Source organism: Hyperoodon ampullatus, assembly GCF_949752795.1.
Source record: "Hyperoodon ampullatus genome assembly, chromosome: 15".
NCBI classification, from domain to species: Eukaryota; Metazoa; Chordata; class Mammalia; order Artiodactyla; family Ziphiidae; genus Hyperoodon; species Hyperoodon ampullatus.
In genome coordinates, this window is record NC_136928.1 from 82,618,532 (window position 1) to 82,639,258 (window position 20,727).

The following is a 20,727-nucleotide window of genomic DNA, read 5'->3' on the forward strand; positions in this document are numbered from 1 at the left end:
TCTCCACAATGGATTAAGTACTGGAGTCGGGACATGAGCTGTTTTCTGACTCGTGGGTCCACCTGTCTGTCCCCCACGTCTCCGCCCGGTTGTCCAATCAGCATCTCACACTGAACTTGCCTAACACAGAATTCCCAATTTCCCTTCCCTCTTCCTCCTGCACTCCTTCGCAGCCAGCCCCATCCTTCTGTTTCTTGCTGTGGTCAAAAACCTTGGTGGCTTCAGGTCTCAAACCCTGTATCTGATCCATCCTCAAATCTTCATCAAATCTCACTGTCTTTACCATCAGAAGGTGGCTGGAATCCATTTCACAAGGCCTGTGCTGTCACCCTGATCTGGGCTGCCATTCTCGCCTGTCTCTTAGCCCCATCCCAGCACCCCAAAGTCCTTCCCACCCAGAGCTGGAATATACCCACTTAGAACCAAGTTAGTTCTCTCCTGTCACCCTCCACAGTTCCCAGTGTTTCTTGGGTCACAGCCTGTGTCCTCACAGCGCCCTGCAGAAGCCTCCTAGATCTGGCCCCTGCCCCCTGTCTGTCTTCACGGTCTGTTCCTGTCCTTACTTGCCCCCTCCAGTCACATCAGCGTCCTTACCAGCCTTCCAGCAGGCCAGTCACACCCATCTGGGGGCTGGTGAACTTGCCTCACCAGGGCTTGCTCCCTGACTCAAGTTCTCTGTGAACCGTCACCCCCGGGTGAGGCCAGTGCTCACCTGCATCCTGGCACTCCCTCTCCCCCACCCTGATGAGCAGAACAACAGCTGGCGCACGATATATTTCCCTGTAAGTTCATCTGTTATCCATCCCTCCGCAGTACGAGAACGAGAACGCTGTCTCATTCACCGCTGTGTCTCCAGCACCTGGTGCCTTGTAGGTGCTCATTAGATACTTGTTTTCCGAATGAGGGAGTAAAGGGGGTGGATGTGGCTCAGCAGCCTTTTCCATCCTCTCTCATGCACATTCCTTTGGTGTTAGGTCCGTGGGGTTTGTTGGTTTCAGTGGGTTTTGCTGTTTGGGAGGAGAGAACACCTGTGTATTAGACATGCCTGAGAGTGGAGAAGTAAGTTTGGTTCTGTTGTTAGGTTGCTTGTACCCTGGTGACAAACTGACCTTTACCTAGTAGGTGCTCGTAGTTGCTTTGTAGCAGCGTTGTTAGAGTTCAGCAGTCTCCTAGAGATAATGGAACAATCCAGAAAGTGGTTGTTCTTCTTGAGTATTCATTCTCTGATAATGTTTAACTACAGTTTGAGTTTCACTGTGTGATAGAAGTTAATCCCATTATTCTCCTTCTTTGTAGAGGAAAACAAAATGCATGTAAATGTTTTAGTTAAAAAGCAAAGTTAATTTGTACCCTTTTAAAAAAATTATAAGAAGTCTAGAGTTTTTTAGTTCTTTACATCTTATTTTATATTACCTGAAGCTCTTTCATCCGTTGAGGTATTTATTTTGAATGGCACATTTGAGCCATGGCACATTTTTCCACGTTCCTAGTAGAGTGCCGGGGGAGAAAGTATGTGTAGTTCCACCTAAATCTAGCGATGTCGTGGTACAGGACGTGCAGGTGGCTCCATCCAGGCCCGGACCTCGCTCAGTGGAGGCCCGGAAGCCAACTGCCTGCCCTCCCCACTCCACCTCGCAGCCTCCACCCCAGGGAAACAGGAGAGTCTGACTCACGGCGCAGCGTTATCTCAGACTTCCAAGGACCTGGGAAGCGATTAGATATTGGAGGCAAACAGGTAGTTAAAATGTCAATAAAGATGTAAGTGAAAATTGCGTGAGTCACTCTAATTGTCGCCATTCAGGTATTTGTGAGCAAAGTGCACTGCTCGGAAAACCACTGCAGTTCATCTCCTTGTCAGCCCTGGGAGTGTGTCCACCTAGGAGCGTCCTCTGTGCACGCACGCCACCCCTCCCTCCGTCACTCCGCTCTGTCTCCCGGCCAGGCTCCTGCCCGTGTGGGACTCACCGGCCTGCCTGACCCTCGGTTTACTCTTCCGAGCTCTTGTTACTCTGTTCCTCCCGTGCCGAGCTTCCCCCTGGTGCTTGTTTGCTTTCATTCATAAAGTGCTCCTTCATAGTCACTCTGTAATGATTTTGTCTTCTGTCATTTTACTGTCACGTTAGCCACCCCCTGACCCCTGCCTGTGACAGGTTGGACCAGAGGCTGTGGAATGGCCACCCCTTTAAAACCAAAGGAAATGCTCAAGGATAACGATCATCAGCTAAGGAAACAGAAAAGGGTGTGAGACAGTTTTACAAGCCAGTCAGAACTTGGAGCCTGAGTATGTAGCAGGTGCCAAGGGCGCAGAGGTGAACAGGGCAGCGTTCCTGCTGTGAAGCAGTCCATGGGTCTTGTGGTGACAGGAGAATAAACCAATAATCACAGAACAGTCTGATCCCTGTTTTCAAGCACAGAGGAGAGCGGACAGGAGGGAGGGAATATAATCAACCTACGGAAGGAGTGCTGGATCTTGACGCTCAGAAGATTCAGTTTATGTGGTATTTTAGAAATATTTATTCAGCACACATCCTATGCGAGGCACTGGGCCCGGCACTGGAGGGTCCTTGGGGAAAAAGACTGTTAGCTCCTTATAACAGGGACCTTCTAAAGAGGGAAGACAGATTTTAAAGCACAGCCGTCACTGGATAAATGAAACACCCGTGGCTGTGAACAATCCTTTGAAGGAAATAAACAAGACGCTGAGATGAAGTGAAGGGCGTGTGTTGCATTTGGGCAGAGGTGGCTGCTGGGGAAGAGCTGCGCACGGGCCTCTTGTACGAAGTGACCGTTAAGCTGAGACCTGAAGCAGGGGACGGGGATCTCCTTGCAAAGCAGCTCCAGGAGGAAGCAGCATCCGGGGAGATTCTGGAGCACGTGGGTCTGCGCCCCGCCTTCTTCCCGCCTCTGTTAGGGAGCATGCTCCTTGGAACCACTCTGTCCCCCGACCCAGCTCACTTGCCTGAGAGCCTGCGTCCTGCACACCTGATAGAGTAGAAGTTGCATGGGGCTGCCAGGAGGCGCAGTAAGGGCACGCACTCGAGAAGCACATATTTGCCTTTGGGGAACATCAGATGTATATGGACCTAGCAATTTAGTACGTCCCTGAGTTGATAGTATAAATTTAATAATTATTTTATCAGGTGTTTTTATGATGTCTTAAGGTGATGTGAGAATTAAAATTTAGAACCGAAGAGTATTTTCTCATCCATTTTTTAACTAAACTATGAAGAGAATTAGGCTGGTGAGGAGAATGATTCTTTTCCCCCAGGGAAATGGGAGTTACAGGGTATTTTTATAATCCTCAAAGGCATGTAAAATATCTTGCAAAGCTAAAAAAATGGCAACTGGGTGTTGAAAGCAAGCAGCCTGGGGGATAGGTTAGCCGAGGGATAATTTCCTGAGAGTGAGTGATGTATATGTAGGAACTGACCTTTAAGGGAACTCAAGAGGAATCCTCTCCGTTAGTGCCTTGAGTTTAAGAGCGATCGTCACCTGACAGGTTTGTTATGAGATCTTGCCTGTTATGTGAAGACAGTGAGCTGTAAGTTCTCGGGGGGCCCAGGTCTGTGCATGTCATGCCAGTGGTCAGACCGATTAAAACAAACCCTTGATGGCGTTGCTGACGCGGTGAGAAATCACCTCCTTTCTTTACATGTTTAAAGATGCTGGTCGGGGCTTCCCTGGTGGCGCAGTGGTTGAGAGTCCGCCTGCCGATGCAGGGGACGCAGGTTCATGCCCCGGTCCGGGAAGATCCCACATGCCGCGGAGCGGCTGGGCCCGTGAGCCATGGCCGCTGAGCCTGCGCGTCCGGAGCCTGTGCTCCGCAACGGGAGAGGCCACAGCAGTGAGAGGTCCGCGTACCGCAAAAAACTAAAAAAAAGATGCTGGTTGTTTTGGTGAAGGTGGCAGTCTGTGCTTTGAGCAGTGGGCACGGGGAGAGGTGGGGGTGGGGGGGAAGCTCAGGGTCTTCGTGGTGGGTCTGAGCCCCCCTGCCGCTCCCCGGCTGCGATGGGCCTTCCATGATTTCCTCCTGGTTTTATGGAGATTCCAAAAATATAAACAAGTAACTTAGGGTTAATTGTTCTTTAATACTAATGTCTGTAAGCTAACGTAAAGGATAAAAATGTAGCCTGGTGGGTTTTCTTCTGTGGATTTTTTTTTCTTCGCAAGTTATCCATTCAATTAGAGATTATGGAATATGGGAAAACGGTTGCCATTTTCTCACTTGTGACACACATTTAAAGTCCTCTTTCTGTGGAGCGTAACCTGGTTTATGTGCGCTCGGTGCTGCTCCAGGGCGTTTTACCAGCTGCTCCCCCGCCTTGCCTGGTTCCTGGAATAGGGACATAGATGTCGTCCTTTCTCTTTTTGCCCATTTCCCTCTTTCTGTTTTGCTCCACGTTTCTTACCCAAACTCCTTTAATTTTCTACCTATTCCCCTTTTCCCAGGCGACTTCCTTTCCATCTTTAAATTCAACCCTGAGGCAAAAGGCAGCGCAGAGTATTGAAAAGTACTGAGTGAGCGTGGGGTGATAGGGTCCCATCTGGTGGCTGTGTGGTCCTCAGCTCTGGCCTCAGGTTACAGGCAGGAAGTGAGGAGCTGGGGCTGCATCTCTGCTCACACGGGTTTCCTTGAGAGGATGAGCCTTTTCTGAAAGCAAGGGAGAAAGCCCAGATCCCCTGTCTTCCGTCGCTTCCCCAAACATAGCAGCCCCGGAGTTCTCTCTTTGAAATTCCTTGGGGTCTTGTTTTTATTAAAAAGTTTCAGGGTTTTGTAGTCATAAGCAGAATAAAAACTCTTTCATCTATCATAAGTATTATTTTAAATTTCTTCTTATAAAATTTTTATTTTCTGTTTTGTCATAGCCCAATGATGATAATTACCCAGAAGATCACTAGTTTGGCTTACGAAATTCATGATGGTAAGAATTTGGAAATTAATTTTTCATCGCTGAAAAGGTTATATTCCAACCATCATTTGTTTGAGAGATTATAACTTTCTCTTAGAGGAAAGAAAGGGATGACGGTAAGATAGGGAAAATATTGAACACTGCTTAAGGTTACTAAAGTGTGCTTGTTTTCTTTCACTGTTTATTCTTAATTTTGCATTCGGTTCAGTGACAAAAACAAAGTAAGATAGTGTGAGTCAGGCACGTGACCCACATCAGTGGCAATTTAAAATATGAAGGAAATAGACATAATAAAACTAAATCAAGTTTTATTAATCCCTGCTTCATCTCTGTGTTACATTTTTATTAAAATTTGCATGTTTCCCCCCTGCCCCGCTCCCTTATACACATGAACACACACACATTTACGTATCCTTTTAGTACAAATACTTACGTATCCATATTCTGTATCCTCAGTGAGTGGACACCTTGCCATGGCAAATGCTGGCAGTCAGGACTCTGAGTCCTAAGAGTTAGACTCTGGTCTCTTCAGAGACTGAAGGAGGATTCTGTATAGGACAATCATTTATATGTAGCCTGGATGGATTTGCAGCCTCGTAGTATCCATCACCCATCCTGTGCCACCTGCTCGGGAAGACCCACAAGAATTTTCGAAGTGTGTTGTTGCTTCTTAGACCTCCTCTGGCCTTTAAACTGGGTTTAAGATTTAGTAAGTTGATGTGTAATCATAGGTAACGTTCTCCTGTCTGGAGGAAAGGTAAAGAAGTGGATGAAGCTGGTATACTGAGTTCAGTTTCATCCACTAGAGTCACGTAGGAGTGAGGAAATCCTTCCTTGCTTTATACTGTCCATACCACTGAGGTTAGTCATTGGAATCGTCCAATAATAGAAACATTTTCATGCCTCCTTTTGAAAAGTCATTGCGTTTACTATTAAATATGCTAGCATTGGGGAATTTTTCAATGTAATAATACTTTCCTTTAGAAAAGAGTCAAATTAGTTCCCTGACCTGTGTTATTTATCTTGCCCAGAGCCAGATGCGTTTGGTTACATGATGGTCCTTGCACATGATTGAGCCTGTGTTGTAAAGAGAAAGAAAGGGACTAGTTATACCAAATAGTTAGACCGAAATTGGGATTATAACATGAATTTCGAACGAGGGAAGTAATGCAAGTGTGAATGGGAAGAAATACCATTCTTTTCTTGGGAGAAATCATAGTTGATACGTTGCCTATTTTTATTTCTCAGGGATGTTTCGAAAGGAAGAAGAGCTGACCCCGTCACAGAGAGGCTTAGCCGTGAGGTATGTGCCTTTAATCGTCTCCTGCCGAGGTCCACGCTGTCCCTGCTGGGGACACACACTTACTCATGGCCAAGGCTAACCTGTCCTCCTGGAAGCTCTTAGTTCATGAAAACCAGACGTTCCTCCGTCTGCACGCCTCCTGCCACAATATCTGGCTGGGCCGGGCCTCCCTTCTAAGACTCCCGTAGCACCTTGAGTATTTCATCATACGGCACGCACCTCCCATGCACCACAAGGCATCTACGAAATCTTCTGTCTCTCCTGCGAGGCTCTGAGTTCCCTGAAGACAGGAAGATCGTTTGGTCTTCACGTAGTAATTATGAGTCATAATCACAGCTGCCATTTATAGACCTGATGGCAGGTGCTGGGCTTAGATGTGTTAATATAGCACAGAGATGCCACGTTTTGAAATACTGAAGAACCAGCCAGATATTCTCATTGGCACATGAGGAATTCATGTTGGGATAGGCTGCTACATGGTTTATTGTGCATCCTCTGTGGACTCATCTGAGGAATAGCTTAATTGCTTGGCAGGGCCTATCTTAATCTAATATAATCAGAGGTCAGATCCTCAATTTACCTAAAGAAAAACTTCCCACAAGCACCTTGTTTCCTGTAAATCTGGAACTAATAATATATTCTTGGCTGTCAGAAGAATGAAATTGTTTGTGTAGTAGGAAGGCCCTACCCTAAGTGCTCACCTTTGATCCCAGGTAGTATGTCTTGAGGATCTTCTTATATTTTCCCCATCTTTAAAATGATTCTATTCTGATATTCACTATAGCCAGTCTTTGTATATCAGCGAATATGCGCTTGAATTTATTTAGTTGCTAAGAGCTTAGTTTGACCTGGGCTCTGTGATCTGTATGAGTCCTTGGTCCATCCCAGGAACCTCTTGTCAGGAGCCCCTCAGCCCTAGTCCCCCTTTTCCCTCCCACACGGCCACCTGGCGAGACCCCAAACTCTGTTAAAATCAACTCTCCGCCTGCCCGAACAGAGGAAGAAGCCAGAGTGGAAAAACGTCGTCTTGCTGATTGGAGTGTTTCGGGTTTGTCACCTCGGATTTAAATCTACGGCGCTCAGTATTAACCACAGTTGCCCTGCCTCCTCCCCGCCGTCCACTCACTTCCCACCTGCTGCAGGACTGGGAGCAGCGTCCTCCTTTCTCCCCCACTCCCAGCACCCCGTCCCCGACACGCACGTGGGATGGTGTTTGCTTTTTGGAGAAAATAAGGCAACTCTACTTCATTCTGCAGCCGCCAAACCTACCAGGCTGCCTGTGTCTGTAGCAGAATACTCTCCTTTCCTTCCCGGTGCCACGTATACACCGTCCGCAGTCCAGCCCCAGGCCAACTTTTCACGTCAGCGCCGAGTCCAGTTGCTTCTTGAGTACAAAACTCAAGGCTTTTGCTTCTTCAGTTATCCCATCTTGTGCATCATCGCTCATCAGTTTTTCCCCCTCTGTGGACTCATTCCCACCAACTTAAAGGGAAAAGACCGCTTCCTGACCTCACAGCCCCTTCCAGCGTCCACCCCATGACTCTCCGCTCCTTTAGAGCAAGACTCCTTGAAGGATTTCTCTCTTCTTACTTCCTCATCTCCTTTTCTCTCCCCAACCCACTGCAGTCAGGTTTCCGTCCTCGATGCTTGTCTGCCTCCATTCTTTCAAGGTTGTTCTTCACCTTGGCAGATGTAATGGGCCGCCTCGGTCTGCAGGCCACTCGACCTCTCAGCACCACGTGACCCGTTGGCTCGCTCAGTCCGTGAAACACCTTTGCCGCTTACCATCTGGGCCACCACGTGCTTCTCACTGTCCTCGTGCCTCACCGGCTGCTTCTCTTGGTCTTCTCTGCTGACTCCTCCTCCTGTGCCTCACTGCGAAGTGTTCCTGTGCTGCTGGGAACATCCTTGGACTTTCTCATCTTCTCCGGGCGATCGCTTGCCTTCCATTGGCTTTAATACCATCCACACATTTGAAGTCTCCTACGTTTATATCCCCATCCAGCCTCTGTCCTGGGCCCTGGCCTCGTATGTCCACCTGCCGTCGCAGCGTCCAGGCGTGGAGGGTAAACAGTGTCTCAGACAGAACCTGTTTGGAACAGAACTTCTGATTTCTGTGTCCCTTGTCCCGCTCCCCATCCCCATCTGTTCTTCCACCGTTACTTCCCCTCCAGCTGCAAAAACTTGGGCAAACTTCCTTTCTCTTACTGCAAATCCATCTCACCCTCAAGTCAACTGAACTCTTCCTCCGAAACCTGCCTCCCGCCTGACCGTGACATCTGGCCATCTCTCATCGGGCTGGCCTCTTGCCACCGTTCCCGCTGATGTCACCCCAGCCTAACCTCGCTGTCTACCTGGTCCACTGTCAGAGCTTTCCTGGCCGCTCTCCATTTTCTCTCCTGCCCATCCGGCAGCCAGAGATTCTTTTACTCCGTATTGGATTATATTCTCACCGTCTCCTGGTGAAAACCCTCCCGTGGCTCCTCATGCCATCGAGAATAAACTAGCAGAGGTCCGACGGCCGCCTGGCAGGTCCCACAGGAGCTGGAGCCTCCTTTCCTCCCTACTCAGCCCACCCGTCACCACACAGCCCTCCCCTCCGGCACCCTGGAGCCCTTGGCCCTGCTTTACTTTCCTTCATCATATGTGTCACTGTCTGATGTTTTATAATACATTTATTGGGATTGTCCCCCTCCCTGGCCCCCACTTGTCAGCTCCAGGAGCACAGACCTTCCTCTTCCTTATCATTACATTCCCATCTCCTCAAGGGCAGTTTGCCCTGGGGGTGCTTGTGGCCCCCAGGAGACACTTGCCAATGCCAGGGACATTTTTGGTTGTCACTGAAGGAGACGGGTGGTGCTACTGACTTCTGCCGGGTCAAGGCCAGGGATGTTGCTAACGTCCTACAGTGCACAGGACGGTCCCCTGCAACAAAGAAATGTTGTCCCCAAATGTCAGTAACACTGAGACTGAGAAGCCCTAACCTGGGATGACACACGGTTGATATCAAATAAGTATTTATGGAATGAAGAACGAATCTTCCACTTGATGTCATAAATAGAGTATTACGGTTATACTTAGTTCTCATTCCATAGCACATATCATAGTTATCTGCCTCTTTCCTAACATGACTTGTCATTTGTACATCAGCAAGTTTCATGGTTCAGAATCATCTGTCCTTGAAAATTATGATACATATTTGGACATGGTAAGATTGAGATGTGCCTTGACAACCTGGCATTGTTTTGGTCTTGAAATAAGTGGTGTTGAAAATGGGGCTCTGTTGCCTGAGCACAAGGGGCTCTTTGGCAGCCTTGTGATGACGGGGCACTCGTCCAGGTGTCCGAGGTGGTGAGCAGGCCCTCTGTTACGTGGAAAGAACTACGAGAGAAAATCTGCCAGAAACATTTTGCTCCCTGTCACTTGTGAGCCCTCAAGAAAAATTACTTAATGTTCCAAAAACTTTTAAATGTAGAAAAGTAATTCAGGAAAAATTTTTTAAGGAGTTTTGGCTATGGGGTGACCTAGCTGAGTGTCAGTTGGGCCAGAAGCACTGTTTTCTCTTTGTTTTATTTAATAAAAATATACGTGAGGGGGTTCTGTCGACTCCTCTTGGCCATAGAGACTGTGCTTTTTTAGGAGATTGCCTGTCGTATTAGAGAGGAAGACGGGGCTGTAACACGTTCAAGAGCCTACTTAGCTCTCCCCCGGTGTAGTTGTGCTTTTATTTGTGGTAGTTTATAGCTGTCAGTGGATGGCAGACTTCACAGATGGAGCTGGTTTTAAAAAATAAAAAAAATACACTTCTGATGCATTTACATGATAATATACATGGTCTGCATAATCTCCTGTGTTATTAACTGGTTTTCTCCCGGTTACCTGCATTGAGAACTGGAATGCTTCGTACACTTTAGATACTGTGTGCCATTTGGACTGACCTGAGAGCAGTTGAATTCAAAATGTTGCGGTAGGGCTTCCCTGGTGGTGCAGTGGTTGGGAGTCCGCCTGCCAGTGCAGGGGACGTGGGTTCGAGCTCTGGTCCGGGAAGATCCCACGTGCCGCGGAGCAACTAAGCCCGTGCGCCGCAACTACTGAGCCCACGTGCCACAACTACTGAAGCCTGCGCACCTAGAGCCCGTGCTCCGCAACAAGAGAAGCCACCACAATGAGAAGCCTGCGCACCGCAACAAAGAGCAGCCCCAGCTCACCGCAACTAGAGAAAGCCCGTGCGCAGCAACGAAGACCCGACGCAGCCAAAAATTAATTAAAAAAAAAAAGTTGCACGACATCCTTGATTCCTTTCTCCCTGACGCCGCACATCCGGTCCATCAGCAGACCCCAGGGCTGTCCTGCCAGAATGCAGGCAGACGCTGCTGCTCCGCGGCCGCAGCCCGTCACCTCCCCCTGGAGGTCAGCGGCCTCCTGACTGGTCTTCCCTGTCCACCCTTCTCTGTCCACACCCAGGGGCTAGAGGATTCTTTCAAAACATAGGTATTTTAAAAGCCGACCGTAGTTTTTCAGCACATTCAGAATAAAATCCAAGGTTCCCGCCACGCCTTGCAAGGCAGGCCCTGTGTTGGCTCACCTCGGCTCGCTGACTCCCCTCCCGCCTCTCTGCCTGGCTCAGCCCGCCCAGCCACACCGGGCTCCCTGCTGCTGGGCCTGCGCCCGGCTCAGGGCTTTTGCCCTCCTCGTTCCCTCTGCCTGGAGCCCTTGTCCGGGACCGTCACACGACTCACACGTCTCCTGATCAGAGAGGCCTCCTCTGACTTATTCATATAACAAAATGCCCCCTTCTCCTTGCACGTAGCATCTCTGAAGTTACTTTATGTATTTTTTTTTATTGTTTATTTTCTGCAGCTGTTCTGTAAGCTCTATGAATGCAGAATTCCTCTGTTTTATTTACTGCGGTAACTCTAGACCCTGGAGCGTGTGTGTAGTAGTCGGTGCACATGTAGATTTGTTAAATGAGTGAATGATTGACTAGTAAGAGATGATTCTTCCTGCCATATCTTGTCCTCCTCGGGTTTGTTTCATCGTGAGGAGTTAGGTGGAAACCCTTCGTAGTTGCTCATAAAGACCTGTATGGAAACTCTTTCATCCAGAAATACTGCTGTGCATTCCTTCATCCTGAACCTTTAAATTCTCATTGTATGGATACAAATGAAAATCAAAGCTAGTTTTATTTTGGAAATGGTAAGAGAAGTGAGATTGGAGAAGATCATTCCTGTCACATTTTCTGGAAGCAAACGTTCCATCTCACATGTTGCATGTCTTTTCGTTGCAGACGCATGCCGAGCCTTCTGGAGTATTTAAGTTACAACTGTAACTTCATGGGTATCCTGGCAGGCCCACTCTGCTCTTACAAAGACTACATCACTTTCATTGAAGGCAGATCGTACCATATGACACAATCAGGGGAACACGGAAAAGAAGAGATACAGTATGAAAAGACAGAGCCATCTCCAAATGTAAGATCATGAGATTCATCTGCATCCTCTCTAACATGTATTGATTAGCCTTGTTTATTTCAAGATACTAATGTTTTCGAGTTTTGAGTTTACCTATCTTTTTCTTTAAAAACATTTTTCGAGGTAAATGACACTTCACACAGTACCTAGTGGTGATGCCTGGTAGAAGTACAATCATGATTGAAGAACACAAATAAGGTTACTTTAAAAGCTGTGCTGCATTCCTTAGTGAGGATAGTGTTTTGTTGTCATGGAGTGTTTTACAGAAAAGCCCATCTCGTGGATCTGGCCGAGCCTCATTTTCCAGGCTTTTTCCTCAGCTGTACCTTACGTCTCTCCTCATGCGGACCATTGCCAGTTGAAATCTTATGCCTCTTTAAAGGCCTACTTCAGATATCACCTTTTCCATAAAACCTTGTCCAGTTTTCACAATAAAAAAAGATAATAATAGTGAACACTTTCACAGCACTTTCAGCCCTTAGGAGGGTCTTACGAGGCAGGTGCTTTCTTCTCACGACTTCACAGATGAGGAGGCTGAGACTCAGAGGCTAAGTAATTTGACCAGGGTTTCCCAGGGTGGCAGTGGGAGAACCGGAATTCAAGCGCAGGTGGTCTGAGCCTCACACCCGAATGTAATCTTTATTCCTTGGAACAACTGATGCTCCTTGTCCAGGGAGCCTGTGCAGCTCTGTGCAGACCAAGTTCTGCTGGATTTGATCTGGTAGAATCTAAAGATCCATGAGAAATAGGCCAATCAACAAGTCTGTGAGACAGAAAGGTGGGGCTAGGGCTTCCCTGGTGGCGCAGTGGTTGAGAATCTGCCTGCCAATGCAGGGGACACGGGTTCGAGCCCTGGTCTGGGAAGATCCCACATGCCACGGAGCGGCTGGGCCCGTGAGCCACAATGACTGAGCCTGCGCGTCTGGAGCCTGTGCTCCGCAACAAGAGAGGCCGCGATAGTGAGAGGCCCACGCACCGCGATGAAGAGTGGCCCCAACTAGAGAAAGCCCTCGCACAGAAACAAAGACCCAACACAGCCATAAATAAATAAATAAATAAATTAAAAGAAAACAAAAGGTGGGGCTCGTGTGCTTTCTCTGAACGTGGGGTTTGGAGCAGAGGGCCAGCCCCTGTCTAAGTTATTGTGAAACGAAGAGTGAGTGAAGACGTGCGCTCATGTGCAAAATCCCTCGTATTTTCTCTTTCGTGCCGCGCGACTCATTGTGTTTTACACCAAAAAGATGCTCTCGTCTTCACAGTTTCCGTTAACTGGCCAAGTGTTAATTGATAAATGCCAGCTCAAACTGGGACGAGAAACTGGGTATATTCAGATCTCTTCGCTGACTGTTTTGTGTCAGGCTGACCACTTAACCCTTTAGAGGCCTCACTGCTGTAGGAGGAACTCAAGGTAGTTACCAACAGCTTCGATATCCCAGAGGTTTATTCTAGAATACTGGGAAGAGAATGAAATTAGGAATTTAGGAAATTCTGAGTAAGGAATTTAGGAATTTAGAAATCCCTAACTAGGAAATTAGGAATTAAGATGCTAGACTTAATTTTGTAAAATGCCGGAAAAATATCAAGTGCAACAAACATATAAGTAGTGGTAAATCAAACCCAACAAAAAACAGTGCAACTTTATATATTCTGTCACCTCACTCTGAATTTTTATGGGATTTGCTCTTAGAAAGCATCACTTTCCTCCTTCAGGTCATGGACATCATGAATAAGAGACTGTTGACAATAGCAAATACTCTTCATATATTATCTCACTGTGTTAATATATTTTAAATTTAAATTCCGTATGTACATAGTTCACACAGTCAAATAGTGGTAGTTATTTACAGATCACTCAAGGGCACTTAGAAGCTCTTTGGGTTATGAGTGGGATTCAAAGATTCTTTGAATCCAAAGTGGGTCAGTCAGGTACCCAGCGGCCCATTTGTTGGGGGCCTCCCAATTGTCTTTATCTGCGTTAGTTAAAATACAGGTCTGGCTGCTGAACCAAGGACCAAAGTAACAGGAGGTTAAACAAGGTGGAAGTTTATTCTTCTCTTACAGGACAGCTCAAGTGTCAGCAGTCCATGGGTAATATGGCAGCTCCACGGGCGGGGGATCCAGGCTCCCATTCTGGCCATCCTTAGGGCGTTTCCCTCATCCTCATGGTCTAAGATGGTTCGCCACAGAAGTTGTCCATGTTACTTGTGACCGCATAGCTACACTCAACTGCAAAGGAGGCTGTGACGTGTGGTCTTTAGCTAGACTTCACCGTGCCCAAATAGAAAATCCATTGCTATGTGAGAAGGGGGGCACGTCTCCTGGGGAACACCTGTCAGTCTCTGCTGTGATGCCGGTAGGTCTTTTGTCTGAGGCTGTTTGGTTTCTTGAGTGTGGGCTTCTCCCGTCTTCTGCCCAGGGTGTTCAGACTTGCCTGCTGGTCTCTGGAGCTGGGAGGGAGGGGCTGCGGACATGGCCTCTCGGGATGCATCCACCACAGGCTCCACATTCATTCCAGCCCCACTCTGGACCCGTGTCCTGAAGCCTGGCTCTTTTCTCGTTAGGCTTCCCCGAGAGGTAACTTGTGGCGTCCTGCCAGCATGGGGGAGAGGAGGCTGAGGGAACCGGGGGTTACACCTGGCTTCCCAGCCTCAGGCCCCCCTCCCCCCTGCCTTTCAGAGTTCCTGATCCCGCCTTGACTGAACTTTTTTTGGGACTCTCGGTGGTGTGTGTGCCAGCTGGTAGTTGAGATCAGGTATATGTTACTTTAACTTGTTTTAAACTGAGACCTGGAAACTAGTGTGTACAGTCTAATGGCCACAGTACTTCTCATTATGTTACTAAAGTGATGTATCCGATTTTTAGGTCCACATATGAGGTCATTCGGTTCATCTCACTTCATTTATGGTTATAATTTCCCCCTAATTACCTGTTGTAAATTCAGATGTGTAGGTTAGAAATTCTGGAGGTAGGAGTGAAGAAAAGGTAGCCTTACTTTACTGGAAGAAGCTTTGAAAGACGACCAGGAAAATGAGAATAAGAACAGGTGCAGCAGAGAGCCCTTGACCTTCCAGCGTCTCCTGAGAATAAATAAAGGTTTTTCGAAAGTGCAGGAAATCAGGCATGTGTTCTGACTCTCGCCTTTGAGCCTTTCTTTTCGGCCCCGTTACAGAAAGTGTTAAAGACGGGTGTTCATCTGCAAATTACTGTAGTTAATTTGAATATTATTTGATGACTGTGCAGGACACTAAATCCAAGTATTTTGTTACATTCTTTCATCTGGATCCAGCCTTTTCTTTCCTCTGTTTGTTTCTTTACCTCTGTAGCCTGTATAATCTCCTTTATATTGAACCAGATTGAAATAGTCTAGCCTACTGAAAACCTAAAAACACCATGAGTTGGTGTTTTTCCAGGTAACTGAACCTTACCAGATAAAGTAAAGATTATCCTTTTCTTTCCGTCAGAATCTTTATGCAGATCTTTTTGTTTCTTGGGTGTGGTTCTTTTGGTTTTATCATTTGAACAAAATTGCTTTCAAGAACTTTCAGGTTTAAAGAAACGTGAAAGTTGTTTATTGTAAAAATAGTTTTCCATGAAATACCTAGAATTTGGAAAGTAGGGAAAAAGCACAATGGAAAAAATAAGCCGTGTGTGTGTGTGTGTGTGTGTGTGTGTGTCTCTGTGTGTGTGTAGTCACGTAAAATCCACTACCAAAACTTATTAATGTTAACATTTTTACGTAGTCGACCTATACACCTGTGTTTGCTTTTAGTTTTTCTAAGTTTACTGAAAGTCCTGAAAATACACATTGGGGTTTCTAGTGTGATTTGAGCCATAACCTAGAGGCAGTCATTAGACATAAGGCTTCATGTGTTCATACTGAGACAGTGGCGGCTTTAAATGCTGAGCACGCCTGAGTTCAGGATTTTGGATGGAGTTACAGGGTTAATACTACCTTCAGGAAGAGTTATGTGGCAATAATACGTAAATATGTATCGATTAAGTTTATGAAGTCTTGTCTTGCTTTCAGATTGCAGTCATTCAGAAGCTCTTAGTCTGTGGACTTTCCTTGTTATTTCACTTGACCGTCTCTAAGACGTTACCTGTGGAATATAACATTGACGAGCATTTTCAAGCTACAGCTTCATGGCCAACCAAGGTTATCTATCTATACGTCTCTCTTTTGGCTGCCAGACCCAAATACTATTTTGCATGGACGTTAGGTAAGTAACACGTGAATAAACCTTCGTGTCAATGTGTGGAAGTATAAATCTTACCCTGGTGACAGCTGGGAGAGTACCCTCTTGAGAATATATAGTTCAAGACCAATGAGAAAAACTAGGGTCATCTATGCAGGAGAAACAAACCTTACGGTTCATGTCCTACATATAAGGATAGATCCCAAAAACTGTTAGGAGAGCCTAAAAACTGGATCAAGGCCCATTTTATTATAATATCATATAAAAATGAGAATGAATCTACTTTGACTGTTTAAGAATTAAAGATGATAGTATATGATAACGTACATCTTCCGGGAGAACACAGTAGTTTGTTACATAGGTTTGTAATAGTTTCTTTTCCTTTGTTTGTTACAGCTGATGCTATCAATAATGCGGCGGGCTTTGGATTCAGAGGATACGACAAAAATGGAGCAGCTCGTTGGGACTTAATTTCCAACCTGAGAATTCAGCAAATAGAGGTTAGTAAATCATTAGGAAGTTGGTTACCATGTGACACTTTAAGTAGCATAATTTGCCTTCATAGGTTATGATGTGATGTCCCAAGAGTGGTACTGAAAGATTTGTAATAATAATACTCATTCTTTCAATCAGCCAATATTTATTGGTCATCAACCATGTGCCCTAGGCCCTGGGGAGCCGGTGAATAAGATCAGTACAATCTGGACCCTCCTGGAACTTTAATATAGTGGGGGTTACAGGGATACAGAAAGATTGGCTGTGATCAGAGAGGTATAGGGTGTTTCTAAGATAGAAGGCCAGCTTAGACTAGTGAGGTCTTGTGTGTGTGTGTGTGTGTGTGTGTGTGTGTGTATATGTGTGTGTGTGTTAGGAGGATGGGACTATGTCAGGCAGAAGGCGTCGCCTTCCTGAGACAGTGACCTATGAGGAGGGTGCTGTGTAGGTCCAGCATGATGGTGACCTCAACCAGGGTAGTGGCAGTGGGGCTGGAAAGACGTAAACACACTGGACACTGTTTAAGAGACTCAGCAGAACTTGGTGATACACTGGAATCACCAAGAGAGAACGAGTTATGAATCATGCCCAGAGGTCTGGTTTAGACCCCTGTGTTCACCGTGGTACCTGTCACTGGGGTAAGGAGCAAGGAGAAGGCTCAGATTTGAAGGGAAAGGTGGTGTGTTCAAATGTCAGTCTTACCCGAGTGGTCCGCAGGCCAGTGAATGCTGAGGCATGGGCTGAGATTGTAATTTGGGAACTATCGCACTTCAGGTTTTGGGAGGAACCATGAGAGTAGCCATGAGGGACACTGAGGGGGTGGGAAGAGACGAGAGCCCCCAAAGGAGCCCCCATCTTACAGGCCAGGCAAAGGAAGGCATGCGGGAGGGGGTAGCTGGAGAGAAGAGAGGAAAACCAAGAGCAGGCATTGCTCTGCAAGCCTGTGTAACGGGCTGTTCCCGATGCGAGAAGTTACCAGAACTTTGGGTGAGAGGCTGACTGGGAACGAATAGTGAGCGGAGCAGCTGGACCCACTGCTGGACCTTGGCACCTGCAGTTGTGGGACCACAGGAAATACAGGCCTGATCAGATCTCTAGATCCTTCTGCCGTTAGAAGGGACCCAGAAGATAGAGAAGTAAGTTAGACACCAGGGCCAGAAGCGGGGAGTGTCACAGGACCAGTGACCCGATTTCCCGCACAAATGCATGGCATGGGAAAAGTGGGGGGCAGAGAGGGGCTGTTACACATTAAAAGAGACATCAGCCAGACGTGCCATATGTTTGGATCCTGATTGACCCTGCCAACTGGAAAACCATGTTTTTAAACCGTCAGGGGTATTTGAATACAAAATGGATATTGGATAATATTAAGGAATTATTGTTAATTTGGTTAGATCTGGTCATAGTTTTTTTTTTTTTGGTCATAGTTTTTTAAATTTATTTTTTTATTTTTATTTTTTTGTAACATTATTTTTTAAAATTATTCTTATTCTTTTTAAAAAAAAATTTATTTATTTGGCTGTGCCGGGTGTTAGTCGTGGCCTGTGGGCTCCTTAGTTGCGGCATGCGAACTCTTAGTTGCAGCAAGTGCAGCAGTTGCAGCAGTTACCTGACCAGGGATTGAACCTGAGCCCCCTGCGGTGGGAGCACGGAGTCTCAACCACTGGACCACCAGGGAAGTCCCTGATCATAGTTTTTTTTTAAAGGTCCCTACTTATTGGACATAAATTCTGAACTATTTACAGGTGAAATAAGATGTCTGGTATTTGCTTTGAAATACTCTTAACGGTGTTAGTAATAAAATGGCGAAGGACAGGCGAAAATGGATAATTGTGGAAATTGGGTGATGAATATGTGGCCGTGTTTTAACGTTTTGTTCATTATTGCCAACTAAGGAGCTTTTGAGACTTTTTTTTTTCCTAATCAGGCCCCATGAAATTTTAATATCACAGATACATTGTATATCTCTTTATATCCTCTATGTATATATGTACCTTATTCATAAAAGAGTAAGATGTTTTTGCCTCGTAAGAAGTTTTCATCCTCGGAGTTTGACGAGAGCAGTAGATAACGGACCAGAGAATCTAAAGTGGTGAGACGTGCAGAACTGAGGAGGGATGGTTACACAGGGAAAGAGGAGCAGCCAGGAGCCCAGAGCTTCCCTCTGAGATCGGAGGGCGGCATTAGTGGGGGGAGCTTGAGTGACACACTGGAAAGGTAGGAAGATGTGCAAGCCACTCCTCCAGGGGGAGCAGGTCCCGGGAGGCCAGGACTCCCAGTAGCCGGGGAGGGAGGCACTGAAGGAAGTGAGGCTGCACCTGATGGGGCGTCCAGTCCAGCCCCCAGTGAACGGCCACTGAAAGGTCATTCACCTGCTCCATCAGGAGTGTCTGTGGGATAATTTCATGGCACCCCCTGTAAGTGTTAACACACAGGAGAAAATGGTGAGAATCCATTTACCTCACAGATGTTCCCCCCAGTAACTCCTTTTATAGAATGATGTTACTCTGTTAGAAAAAAGGGTGTTAAGGAAAGAGATCGTCCACTACCATCATTGTCAAGTAATGTACTCTTAGCCCAGTAAGATGTTAACTTACATTTAAAGCTTCATTATTTTGTCGGCCAAAGAAGAAAGTTCCTTTGTTTTTCAGATGTCAACAAGTTTCAAGATGTTTCTCGATCATTGGAATATTCAGACAGCTCTTTGGCTCAAAAGGTAAGCTCCCTCAAGAACCGTCATCCGCTGAGCGTTGGCCTCTAGTTCTTGAGGCTGACCTTCACTGGTTCACATTCTTAACTAAATTAACTTAACGCTGTGACCTTGTGTTAACCGCGAAACAGAGTTAGTGTCCTCCGAAGCAGGGTGCTACCAAGTCAGAGAACTATTTTGGCGTGAGTCATGAATGTGGCCACCACTGACCTCGTAGCCTGCCTTGAAAGGTGCCCACCAAGGTTTGAGATCACCAGTATGTCCCTCATTCATGGGAGATTTGGCCAAACAAAAATGCCTACACAGCCACCATACGTATGCCCTAGATTTTGCACAGCACTTCCAGTTTTAAAATATTTCAGGACAACAGACCTCTATATGTTGGGCACAGGATGCAGAGACCCCGCCTCCGCAGTGGGAGGTCACCGTCTTGGTACAAACTCGGCAGTCATCTCCATGTGCTGCCCCCTGTTGTGAGGACGATGAGAGTGAGTGGGAAGCATGCGAGAACGAGGGGCAGAGAGGCGCCTGTGCTGAGAGTCATGAGGGCTTGTCACGTGCACACGGGGGAGGCAGAGGACCGATCACAAAAGCCGGAGTTAGGACACCGCGCCGAAACTCCCAGTGGTCCTTTCTCCTTGTTCTTGATGGGACACCCTGCCCGATCTTGAGTTTATTTCATAAAAGACTGCTCCTGTGATGGGTGGGCTCTAAGCACCGTTCTGTGTAAAGAAGCCTTCTTTTGTCATGTCCTTTACTCATGACACGTTCAATCCCTTTACCTCTTGAAATATCCAAAACACATTATCATCGCTTCATGGTGCCTTGCAGTCTCCCCAATGGGTGCAGATTTTCCGAGCTAATCTGTTGTGTTATTTTTTGTTGTTGTTATATTTTAAATTTGATACCTTAGGAAAATCTTATTTTCATCTGAGTTCTCTACCTGTGACAGGAAAACTTTACACTAAGCACAGCCTACTTCCCAGAAGACTATCGTTAGATCAGTTGAAAGTTCTAAATGTTACTAAAGAAAATAATAGAATAATGTAAAGTAAAAATAACTTTTATATTTGTTAAAGTTCTTCTGTACATAGTATAGACTCCCAAACACTAGAAATGATCATTTTGGCCATTACGTGGACCAGCAGAAAGATGGAAAAGAAATTTCTTTTCATAAATCTGGTCCCTAATAGCCGTGACCTCTGTGAAGTCACAGATCAAGCTGATGCTCAGAATAAGTTGTGGCTGTTTCCCTAGATCCTGACCAGGAATAAGAGTGATCGTTGTGGACTTGATAAGCTCTAATCACTCATGTTTTCCATTGTTTCCAGGGTGTGTTATGAGCGCACCTCCTGGAGTCCAACCATCCAGACGTTCATCCTCTCTGCCATTTGGCACGGGGTGTACCCGGGCTATTACCTGACTTTTCTCACGGGAGTGGTGATGACGCTGGCGGCACGAGCTGTGAGTATGAGTTCCTTCTAGTCCTGCAGTGCTGGCCATGTGACCTGGTGTCAAAGGCCCAGTAAGCCTCTTACCTACTGGGCAGCCATGCTCCTTTGGCCGGGTCAGTGCTGCAGGCTGGCTGGGAGGTGTGCCTGGCAAGTGTGCTGAGTGTGCCTCGCGGGCTGCGCGCTTGGCT

General features: G+C 46.7%; 1 protein-coding gene across 2 annotated transcripts in view; it reads left to right on the forward strand.

Moving 5' to 3' along the window:
• Positions 1 to 20,727, forward strand: part of MBOAT2 (membrane bound glycerophospholipid O-acyltransferase 2) — a gene marked incomplete at both ends in the record, with an annotated part of 106,826 nt that overhangs the window by 80,940 nt on the left and 5,159 nt on the right. For both annotated transcript variants that reach the window (XM_079721091.1, XM_079721092.1), the window contains 7 exons: positions 4,867 to 4,922; positions 6,159 to 6,213; positions 11,501 to 11,684; positions 15,712 to 15,904; positions 16,277 to 16,380; positions 19,027 to 19,091; positions 20,417 to 20,549. In XM_079721091.1, the coding sequence (XP_079577217.1) occupies positions 4,867 to 4,922; positions 6,159 to 6,213; positions 11,501 to 11,684; positions 15,712 to 15,904; positions 16,277 to 16,380; positions 19,027 to 19,091; positions 20,417 to 20,549 (790 nt within the window). The remainder of the gene's footprint in view (positions 1 to 4,866; positions 4,923 to 6,158; positions 6,214 to 11,500; positions 11,685 to 15,711; positions 15,905 to 16,276; positions 16,381 to 19,026; positions 19,092 to 20,416; positions 20,550 to 20,727) is intronic.